Here is a 12,421-nt window from a genome sequence, read left to right as displayed (position 1 = left end):
AATACTGCAAGCCCCATCATTTGAATTATATTTGTTGTATTTCTAGCCAAATCTGTGTCTCTAAATATCATTGTATATCTAAAAATATGTCATTTATATTATAGAAAAAATATCTGACTATAGGGAAATAACCTATGATGGTATTACCAAGGAAAATGCAATTTGTTTAAAGATATATTTTTCTCAAGAACATTTCAAATATGCAAAATAAATACAGAATATGAATATGTGAAGTTAAACTATTCCAGTTCCTCCATTATACAGTGCGCCTGATAGTTGCATGGCTTAAATACTGCAAAATCGGCTGTGTAAACCAATGCCATCTGTCCCAAGTTTGATGTAGTCAGTAAAAAACACAATTTAAGTTCAGAATATGCACCATTTATCCACAATGTCAAAAAAGGTTGTTACCACTAGATTTTGAATTAGCACCACAGGGCCTTGCAGAAGGCAGTGATGCAGGCTCTTAGTGTGCAACTGATATTTAGTTTTGCTGGTGCATACTCTACATAAAATGTATTACAAACCAAATGACACACAGTTGTATCTGTGAGTCTGGTTGTAATTGAAATGTCTGTATGGACTTGTAAATTGGACTTTGAGCTGTCATTGATGCTGGGACCATCATTTAATTAGCATTATTGTATTCATTATGCAAAGATCTAAGCTGCAGGGCTAAGAAAGGTGTTCCCTCCCAAGAGACTGAAACACACTCAACTTCACACCTTTTCTGACTCTTCCTATCACTGGCTTCAAACAGATTTCCTGTTCTCCCCTTTCGGCTGCTCTAGTTTTCTGTCACATTTAAGAGTATTATGTTATTATGAAATAAGTTAGGATTTGTGCTCCCTTGTCTATAACTTTAATGCACAATATAGACCATACAATTAAAGTAAAAAGGGTAAAGTGAAACAAATGAAGTGCAGTATCTAACCTAAACTACACCCCCAACACCCCTCTGTCTGGTTTCAATGAAAGATCCACTTCACACATTCCAGGCAGGGGTGTGAACTAAACTGTCCTGAGAATGACCAGTCTTTAGCTCTTTTTTAAAGAGTGGGATTCCTGACGCAGTTGAGGGAAGGAATTTTCTCCCAGTAATGTCTTTTGTGTTTACCATAGCAAATGACCTCAACCTAGATTCTAGTGTCTGCTTAACACTGTACAACGAAACTGAATGCAATCCTTATGGTATCGTAAGTAAAAAAAGAAAAGAAAGTAAGAAGGTGCTTGTGAAATAATAAAATAAATGAGTAAAAGTAGGTACTAAAACTAACTAAGTATTAAACTAACTAAAATACATAACACACACACACACACACAGGACATTCCACTTGCCTCCATCAATATTGCACAATTCCCCTTAATATTATATTCAAAATTGCTGTTGCAGTTATTACAGGACTGGGTTTTGGAACATTTAGAGCAGTTATTGCTTAAGAATAAAAAAAAGGTTTTTTAACCTGCTTGTCCGTGTTTTAACTGTCCTGTAACTTCTGCCTGATAAAGGTCATAATTGCATAAAAAGGTGTCCCATTACCCTAATCCATCCTATTGTTAAAAGCGCTCTATAAATAAAATGTGTTATTATTATTAGTAGCTGGGGTGTAATTCCCACTGGACACACACACTTTCAAATTCATTTATTGTTATTTTTTAATAATAAAGGTGGTCTACATATGAAAAACAAACACATAGAACAAAATGTATGATAAAATACACACACACTTCTCAAACCAAAGTTACACTCTTGCTGTAGTAGTAGTAGTAGTCATAGACATAATGGTAGTAGTAGTCTTATAGTTCGTGTTTCACGTCGGGCGACAAAAACTGTGGCACCGATCGAATGGGCGGACGTCACCGCCCGATATCTCTTCTCCCATTGGCTGTCGGGTTAAAGGGGCTTCAATCTGATTGGTCTGTGCATTTTGCCACCGATTTCAAACAGGACGCGGATTTTTCAGTCAGTTTATGTGAAGCTCTCGATGTGAGTGATAGTCAGCAGCGAGCTAATAAAAAAAAAAAAGGAGCGAAACAGAGGGTTTAACTTTGGATAACGATATTAACAAAGGTAAGCTGACAGGAGTTCACTTGTAATATTTTATACAGCCTCACAATGTTCATCTAGTTGTGGTTTTAATAATCTTGTCGACGATGTTAATATTAGCTGGTCTAGCTAGTTTAGTGAGTAGGCTCGAAAAGCTGAATTTCCTGAGCGGATTCAGTAATGATAGGTTGCATTTTGTATTTGCGTTAAGAGCATAGACTGTATGATTAAGAGCCTGGTAAACCCGACTTTTTCGTTACAAGCTAACTTAACGCTAACGTTGAGGTACTTCCCATCCATCCTCCTGTACGCGCTTAAACGGAAGAAAGTAGAAATAACGGCGCTTATGGCTAATGTATCGCCACCAAACAATCACCCCATTAATGCAACGTTTCAACAGATGATATCCTGACAATTAACTTTAGCTATAAACACTATATAATATATGTATTTGAAGACTGTCACGTCGTTCACGTCACAGCTGCCTTTCCGCCAAATTTACGTCGCGCCAAAATCGACTAAACTTAGTCGATTTAAATGAACTATTTGGCGGAAGACTTTTAAACTACAACCGAAGTCTGTGTTAAGGGTTTAATATCAACACAGGCATATGTCATGTCTTACATTCATGCCAGGATAGTTGAATAGCTAAGTTTATTGTTAGAGGTAGCTACGTTAGCTTGTACGCCGGGAGCCATGCTTGCTCGTCAGGCTCTGACATAATTGTGTTTTGTGTCCTTTTTTAGGGATATACATACTGCAAGTGTATATGTTTCATTATAAGAAGGTCACCATGAAGTGCCCTCAATACAAAGCTACCAGGGCCAACAATGTGGAGAAAGTCTCTGCTGCAGAGTCCAAGGTGTATCACCACCTCAAAGCTTCTCCAGTGAAGGAGCTAATCCCCATCAAACCACAGTGTCCTCCAGCAGGAGTGACCACCGTGTTGTTCCCTCTCAACAACACTGACACCACCGGAGCAGTCCACAACAAAGAAAACAGCACAACAGACAACAGGGAGCATGACAGGACTCTGGAGGAAGGGTTTGAGGACAGTGGTTATCTGTCTCTGCACAACAGTCAGACTGAGGATCATCATGTGGATGAAGAAGACGACCACATCCAGACAAGATCCACAGAATGCCTTCCGCCTTTTTCTGCTGCTGCACGACAAGAAAAGGCAGTAACACCAAAACAGTCGCCTACTAAATGTAAAGGGAGGACGAGCTTCAGCCGGTCTATGTCTCTGGCAGCATCCACTCCTGTGGATTGTCATAAAAGGAGAACAGTAACGTGTTCACTGTCATCCACTCCTTCTGCCCACCATGATGACCCCAATCTACCTTTACTGAAGTTCCAGCGGGCTGTTTGTGAAGAGCTTGCCAAAAGCTATCGGAAGAATAAGAGGTATTATATTAAGATTTGTACGACTTTTTAGCTTTTATTTCTCCTGCTGTGAAATAATGGCATGCTTTGCCAAGTTGTAATTGGACAAAGAATTGCACAAACCAAATTAATAATGAACGATTGTTTCAGTTGCCACATATTCTGTGAAATCATGTTAAAGTTCAGTACATTGGAAACTCACCACCACTATTCTCCTTTTATAAAATATTAACACATCGCCCCAGAATCCACACTGACGCATACCTAAGATGTTTTTGGGCCTCATACCACAGGATGACTCACAGCACCAACATGTTAACCCTTTGATTTCTTATTCCAGCTGCACTAAAGGGATATGCTGTGATAAGCCAGGTGAATTAAAATCATTTACTTTGTGTCTCAGATACGACTGGAGCATCGTTACAAAGGTGGCCGAAGATCATCATTTGGATCTGGTGATCGGGCGCCAGATGGGTTGGGAGTTTGTCGACATGTTTTCATCTCTTCTGTCCAGGAACATGAGAACCATCCTGACCGACATCCTGGCCCTACTGGGAGACATGGACCTCATTAGGTAAACCACTAATGCCTCATTATGTGTAGAGGGATTATGCTCGCAACAGCTGACCGTTATGTGAATCTGAAACCATACACATGGAAGCAGCATTTTTAGGGAAATTCTTTCTTAATTATTCATATTTTTTTTTGGTTGTGTGTATTCATGCGTTCACCCCTTTCTCATCTCACAGCTGTAAGAAAGTGAGCAAAACATGGAGGAAGATCATCTGCGAGGATACTGCAGCTCTGAACAGGTGTCAGCGAGCTGAGCAGGCTCTCAGGGTGAGGAAACAAGCACAACCACACATTTTTCTATTTCTGCATTCAACTTAAAGGTTTTCTTTTGCTTTTATCACCACATGTAGTCAGTTCAAGACAGGGAACACTTCTCTTTTCCAAATCAAACTATTGATTATGATACATATGGCACAAAACCAAGATTATTAATCCAACTTTTTCAGAACAAAAATGTATGAAACCAGACATATCACAGCTTTAAAGATGGTTGAATATTGTCAAAAGTAATAAATGGAAGGAAGAACAAACTGCATGTGGAGTTACAGCCCATAGACAGGATGTGCTTCATTCAGTCACAATAAATATTTGTCTTTAATTTTCTAATATTTTTCTTTTTTAGGAGTCAAGCAACTCTCTGAAACACAGAGCTTGTGGTCTGACAAGGGACGCAGCTTTGTCCAGAGTGGCGCTGTCCTGTATGCAGCCCCTTTCCTCCTCAAGTAGTACATCTTCATCCTCATCCTCTTCCTCCACACCTGGCTGCAGGGTTAACAGACGGGCCGGTCTCTCTCACAAAGGCAGCACGCCCACCTCCCAGTGTACACGCTTCAAAGATTATGTGCAGGTGAGTGTTTGTGTGTAAAGGCTCATTAGGTGTGGTGTGTAAACTGGAATTTCGGGTAAAACTTTTCATTTCTCTTGTTTTTACAATGTGTGTGTTGTTCTTCCCTCCAGGCCGCCAGCAGTTTGAAGCAGCACGAATCTCTGCGTCCCTGCAAGCGGTGCGGTTCCCCGGCAAAACACTCCACAGAGTCTCAGAGGGCCACGTGTACACGCTTCAGCTGTCTGTTCGACTTCTGCACCTGTTGCCAGGAAGCTTTCCACGGCTCCACCCCCTGCCGAGTGGTGCAGCCCCGAACCCACTTTCCCAGCTCAGAGTCCACCCAAATCATTCCAGGGAGCGCCCGCAGCAAGAGGAACATCAGGCGCCTGTGATGAAGGTTTACTGAAGTTTTATTCACTGAACTTTTTAACTGTGCTGGTCATCTTTATCTGGCTTGGTGGCTTTTCCGGTGGTCCATTTCAAATCTCGGACAGCCTTCACACGAGCTCAGCCTGGAAGTGGCCTCTGTGGCAATAAGACTGTTACTGTTGATCGACCAAACTGAATGAACTGAGAGAAGCACTTGTTCAAACCACTGCTGGGACAATCAACCAGGCAGTGTTATCGGGCTTAAACTGTTGTCGTTTGTGAGCGACAAACATATCTAATGCCAAAAAAATGTAAGAAATGTCGACTGAAACTTTAAATTGTTACATTTTATCATGTTTTAAAATGAAATGAATATAATTGTATATAATTGAATTGTATTCTTGTGTATATAATCACTTTTAAATAGTTTTTGTAATTTCTTTTAAATAAATGTTGACTCTCAGATGTTTAAATGTTCAAATTTACTGTTTGTATTACTGTAAATAGATGTTTTATAAAACATAAAACTAAGCTTTCTGACTTTGTTTCATTGCTATATTCATCACAGAAATAACTTACAGAAATCAGTACATAAAAATACAAGTTTTATTTTTAGAAGTGACATTTTCACAAGTTTTCTTCACATATTAAGTGAATGAAATGGAGAGCAGTATAAACATTTAATTAATGAAGTCCTCTACCCACTACACCATAAAATCAGTTTATTTTTAGTAATTATCCATCCACTTTCATTTTAAAAAGTAATGCATTGGATTTTTACCATGAAGTTAAATGCATTTTAAAATATATTTAGTATTTGACAAGGAGCTAGTTCCATTTATACAACCTTTTAAACCAAAGTAGTGTTCCTTGTGCTTTTTTTAATGAAGTGGAAGTTAATCATTGTAATTTAAGTGCGTTTTATAAATTATTTGAACTCTGCTAGTTCAAGATTTCCAAACAGGTCATGTGGAAAGATCTGAAGTAACTCAACCAACGTTGGGACAAAATGGCTGAAAGTAATGGACTCATGATTGAAATCTTAAACTGTTGGATAAATTGTTAGAATAGAAGTAATGGTTAAACACTTGAAATAGGTAACTGTTAACAAGTTGACTAATAGTTGGGAACAACTGGTTTAAGACACTTATTGGACAGATTATTACTTTTTCTGCCTAAATCTTGTCTGGATTTCCTTCACTAGATGGCAGTGTTGTTTTCTCTCACTAGCTTCTCTAAATGATCTGTGAGTCATCAGTGAGTCCTCAATGTGTTTTCCTTTTAAGACTATGTGGAACTAAAAATCAATAAATTAAAGGGTAAGAAGTGAGATTTTTATGGCCCAATATCACAATGTAATATGCCTCCTTATACTGCAGCCACTGACCGCAACAACCAATCAAAAAGCTTTGGTCTAATCCCTGGAGCACCTGGACAGTTCAGGTTGTCAACAAAAATAGACTTCAATGGAAACCTGAGATGATAATGAGTTTATTTTGTACTCTCCCTTTAGTGTATACACAAACACTATTACAAAAAAGGGAAAATCAGAGGAAATATGGCAAGTATTGGAAACTATCATAGACTTGTATTTGATATGAGATATGTGTCACAATATCAATATATGCAGAATATTTAGGAGAATTCAACATGTGAGGGAACCTGATAAAAGAGTATTTTCCTTTTAAAAATCATTTGGGGCCTTGTTAATGAAGCAGAATTGCAATAACTTCTCTTTCTATGTGTTCAATAAAACATTGTTAATTAAATAAAGAAAACAGGCTGAATCCTATATGTAACATTTAGAAAGTATTACATTTCTGGAAACCTATTCATTTGTGGGTTGGACATTATTCAACTTTAAGCTTTGATGACTATATGGCAATAAATAACTTGGGATGCAAATAGCATCACTGACATCAGATGTTTACCTCTGACATTTGCAGGATGACCCATTTGTCTCTCCTCCCTCTCTTCCCTCTCTCTTTCTCCCTCTCTCTCTCTCTCTCTCTCTCTCTCTCTCTCTCTCTCTCTCTCTCTCTCTCTCTCTCTCTCTCTCTCTCTCTCTCTCTTTCTCTGTCCCTCTTATAGCTTCTGCTTTGTTGTAATGACGCATATAAACATCAGTCTACTTACATTCGTGTGTTTGCTCTTGCAGGGTATATAGGTGGGATGACCTGTGTAGTGGAAAAACGTGGTAGTTGTCATAAAGGACATACCATTCCACAGGAGGGGTTGTTATCGCTCAACATTAAGTACTTTATTGCATCATATTTAGTTTTATCTGTTTGTTTGGTTTGAGAATATCAGTGAAAAAAGACTGCCTCATTGCATTTTAGAAGCACCATTTATCCATTCAGTTGTACAATTTTTCACCTTTACAAATAGTTTTTACTTTCCCTTTTTCTCTTGATATAATCTGTGCTTTATATATGTCTTGTAGACAACCTAAGAATATATGTATTTAGGCTACTACTATCCCACTCAGTACATCTACAGCTCCTAACTCTTTAATAACAAAATGTAACCCTTACATACCGTTAATATTCTCATAATAATTAGTCTATTTTTCCTCATCAGTCGTTAAAAATGTGTGATCAAACCTTAATGAGGCTTTCAGACTGGAGAGAGTTTGAATTATTTACACTATTTATTCATGAATAATTCACAATCACACTTAATCATGATCCTGTCGTTGCATAAAAAAAGGAGAATGTACATTTATTGAATTGTGGTTTTTGAATTTTTATGTACAAAAATATGTATTAGTCACACAAATAAATTAAAGTTGAAATGTTTGTGTACATTCTGGGTTACTTAAGGAAAAGTCATTACATTTAAAGCTAAAACAAAGCTCTCAAATGTAAAAGCTGGACAAATTAGACTTGAACAGTATGTAAGGGTTAAGAGACATCAACAATATGTGGGATTTAGTGACATCTAGTGGTGAGGTTGCAGATTGCAACACAATTAGTAACCATGCCCCCTTGTTTTTGTGCATGTAGGAGAACCTACGGTGGCTGCAAAACTCATGAATAACGTGAAAGGTTTGGTTTGTCCATTCTGGGCTACTGTAGAACATGGCGGCCTCTGCGAAAGAGGACCTGCTCCCTCTACAGATACAAACGGCTCATTCTAAGGTAAGAAAAAAACAATGGTTCTTAGTTTCAGGTGATTTTTTTGCAAAGTCAGTTCCACTAGATTGGTGTGATGACACAGCAAAAAGGTCACACCCACAAAGCATGGGAACGAAATTCTACCATTTCATACATGTTCCAAACAAACCATGAAAAAAAGACCAATGTCCATATTTCAGCACTGAAACAAAGGGCAGAGTAGTTCTGATGCAGGGTGAGATGCTTTTGCTGAATATTTTGGAGAGTGTACAGACATGTTTGGCTCACTATGACAATGTGGTGGCACAAATTAGACTATGGTGGGCTACCACATTCTGTATAATTAATGGGAAACCCTGCACTACATACAGCAATATAAGGCTTTTTTCAGCTATCAAACATCATCATCATCAGCCTCAAAGATCCAGTAAATGTTTGGGCTCCTCTTTCACCACAACATGATGCCAAATCACGACAGATGTTCAAATGTATTGTCCCTGATATGGCTGTAGAGCAGTCGCTGTACACCGGACATGTAAGACAATGTTGCGATGATGGAACTAAATGGACTATTTTGTAAAACGTCAGAGCTGCTGATGTGGTTGCGGTGGCGGCTGCTGATTAATCTGTACTGTGGCCTTTCACTCCCTCAGCAACTCAGGATCCAAAAGATTTATTGATCGGCTGTTGCGCAGAGACACATCCCAACCACAATCAGACCGGCTCCTAATTGTAAAAGTCATTAGAGCTGGCTTCCACATCTGTGTGTGTGTGTGTGTTTGTGTTTGTGTGTGTGTGTGTGTGTGTGTGTTCATAGACAGGTGTTTACCTACAACATGCAGGGTTCGTAATTGAAGCCTTCTAATGAGTTTTATTTCCTTATTTTGTGTGTGTTTTCCTAACCGCACCCTTCTCTCTTCTTCTCTGTCACTATTTTTATCATATTATCTGCCCATCCTTTGAAGCTCACTCTTTTTCTGTTTTTTTAAACATTCTTCATTTTTTTTTATAAATAGCTCATTTCAGCCCCCGGTTAGAGAAAAGAGAGGGGAGGAGGGGATGGGGTTGGTGTATGACAGGACAAAATGTGGTCAATCTGAACTGCTTGTGTGTGAGCGTTTTCCAGGTTGATGATCTTGATGCGCAGTGACTTCTGTGTGTCAATCAGCTGCATGTCATCAACGTTGAACTGTAAGAGCCCTGAAACAAAGCTGTCACTTGAGCGCCTGCGGTAAAAATGAGCAGGAAGCAGGAAGTGAATCAAATCCCCAAACTGAGGCTGAGGAGAGAAAACTGGTTACTTTATGTCAAATATGCCAAGTAGTCTGCTGCGGCCCAAGCAGTATTGTAGTTTATTCATCCATTCTCCTTTACATCTGCATCCTTTTATGCATTTAGGAGGGATTGTTCTATTTTGGGAGTTTTTCACATCTCTCATGAGCAGTGTGAGGTAACAAGAAGTTAGTTCAGGTATTGAAATCCAAAAAAACAAGAATTTCTTAGCTTTGTGACAGAATAATTCCACTTCATTATGACTTTTCCCATCAGTTTCAGACCTGTTGGTGAGATCTGGGAACACAGTGACTTCAAACACAAATGGTCAGATGATCACACAGGTTTTAATCAAATCCCCATATTAGCCAAACTAATTTGAAAGAGGAAATTAAGGCCAACAGGAAAACAATTACCTAAACTGCCTGTTTTAAACATCCATCACAGTTTATAGACTGACCTTCCAATTCAACTTTGACCTGCTGTATCTGCTGAAGTAATTGTATGTGTGACAATGTTACATGAGTGAAATGTTATAAGTGGAGCAGCTCTTTGGATCATCCGACTGCTTGTGTTTCTTCCCCGTCCGACTTTGTTGTAGTGATTTCAATGTGTTCCCCAATTTGCAGTGATTACTTTGGTGTGTACAGTTTGATCATATATAGAAATGATGGCATCAACTAAAAAACTAAGACTCAGGTGGGAACAAAGATTAGAGCTAATTTAAAAAACTGAAAACATGTTTGTCCTTTAAAAACACCTTTCTTCATAATGCATGACATCTTTTTTCATTTACTGTGTGTAAGTTTGCCTCATTATGTTCCTCTGTGCACAGCTCTGGAGTCTCACCAGGTAAACATACACACGCACATACACAGTGCATGGTGTTAAAAGGCTGCAGCCCTCTCTTTCTGTCTATTTTTACCCTGTTTGGTCCATTAAGATCAGCAGTGATGAGAGTTAATGAGAGAAGCCTCTGCACAACGCAGGCAGTAATCACAAATGTCCAGGAGAGTAGACACACGCACACACACACACACACACACACACACACACACACACACACACACACACACACACACAGACCTGTATACATCCACAATGCTTACACAAAAACACACATACTGACCCGAGTTTTTTTTTTTTATGACAACAAACCTGTCTCACTCTGGGACAATCAATTCAATGTGCACACACACACACACACACATGCACGCACGCACGCATGCACGCAGGCACGCACACACACACACACATACACATTAACACATGGACATGCACAAAAAGGACATTGATTTAAAGGTTATTGATTGCAAAAAAGAATGTATGCAGTCATGTATGTTAACTGAAGTCACTGTCAAAAAGTCTTGTTTTAGCAAACATGAAATCAAACTATCAATCAAACTGTAACATAAACTAATGTTACAGTTTGCAAATCCTTCAAGTTATGTCATACACACTGAATGACTATACTGAGTCCAGCCCTGCAGAACATTGCTTATGACATTTATGAGTCAAATATCAGCAGCCATTTGACACTTTTAAATATAAAAAGTGAGTCACAGCAGAGTGACAGGGCAATTCAATTTTAACCTCACACCAGAATTTAGTCATGTGGAGGACAGCAGGGTCACATGAAATCAGATGGAAATGTGTATTTTGTGTGTGTGTGTGTGTGTGTGTGTGTGTGTGTGTGTGTGTGTGTGTGTCTTTATTACAAAAATGCTTGGTAACAGTACAAGTAATAATAAGCATTACTCAACTTGACATGCTAAAATCACATCTACAAATAATTTTAGAAAAAGGAAAAATATTTAATGAGAAGAAAAAAAGGGAAATAAGCACTAATGGCTGGTGAAGGTCTGATGAACTATACACCAGAAAATTTACAGTTAGGCTTACGAGCTTTCAAAGCTCCATGTTAAACTCAGTTTACAGATGTTTAAAGGACCAGTGCGTAAGATTTAGAGGAATCTATTGGCAGGAATATTATATAGAATATAATATTGTTAATGTAATATTACATGTTTTAATTAGTGTATAATCACCTGAAAATTGTGTTTTCGTTAGATTGAGCCCTTTATAATTGCATAGGGAGCAGTTACTTTTCCGCGGAGGCCGCCATGTTGCACCTCCATGTTTCAACAATAGCCTACAACAGACAAACCAAACACTGACTCTAGTGAAGGAATCACGTTATTCATGAGTTTTGACAGGGACTCACATGTTTTTCGTGAATTCACAATCACTGTAGGTTCTCCTACATGCTTGCAAAGGCAGAGGGATATTCACTTTGTTGCAATCTGCAACTTCATCAATAGATGCCACTAAACCCTACACACTGGGCCTTTAACATAAATGATCATTTATAAAAACTTAAAAGAACAAAACAAAAACACTGCAGCAGTAACGCCCATTGCCCATTGTTAACGTTACAGTAGCTATTTTTTTCTTTACCAGTAGGTGGTGACATTGTAATAACTGTTACTTTTCCTTTGAGGTGTTGCAGGTCAGCATGTAAGAAACTTATGTGACAATGACCAAAGAGCTCTATCTTGTGGACAATTTGGAGCCTGTTAAATACTGAGTGAGTTTATGGCACAAAACCAGGAAGTGATTCACATCTAAAAACAGTATCAACCAAGCCGGTTTCCTTTGGTACAGGAAAGCTCCCAAAACACTGAGCATGCAAACTGCAAATAGGAAAGCTTTCATGAACTGCACATAGGCTGAATTACTATTGCGTCATAGACAAATAGCAACAAAACAGGCATTTAATGAAATGTCGCAGATCAAGACATAAACTTTGCATTTAGGCCTGTGATATGGTTG

The 12,421-nt window shown here is 38.6% G+C and overlaps 1 protein-coding gene across 1 annotated transcript; it reads left to right on the top strand.

Moving 5' to 3' along the window:
• Window positions 1-2,840: 2,840 nt before the first annotated feature.
• fbxo5 (F-box protein 5) lies at window positions 2,841-5,224 on the top strand. Its single transcript, XM_053333621.1, has 5 exons — window positions 2,841-3,454; window positions 3,837-4,007; window positions 4,183-4,273; window positions 4,629-4,853; window positions 4,964-5,224. The coding sequence occupies exons 1-5, from the start codon at window positions 2,841-2,843 to the stop codon at window positions 5,222-5,224; spliced, it is 1,362 nt and encodes a 453-aa protein (XP_053189596.1).
• Window positions 5,225-12,421: the final 7,197 nt, after the last annotated feature.

This window comes from Scomber japonicus, chromosome 14 (genome assembly GCF_027409825.1).
Source record: "Scomber japonicus isolate fScoJap1 chromosome 14, fScoJap1.pri, whole genome shotgun sequence".
Taxonomy (NCBI): domain Eukaryota; kingdom Metazoa; phylum Chordata; class Actinopteri; order Scombriformes; family Scombridae; genus Scomber; species Scomber japonicus.
This window is presented reverse-complemented; position numbering and strand designations above follow the sequence as displayed.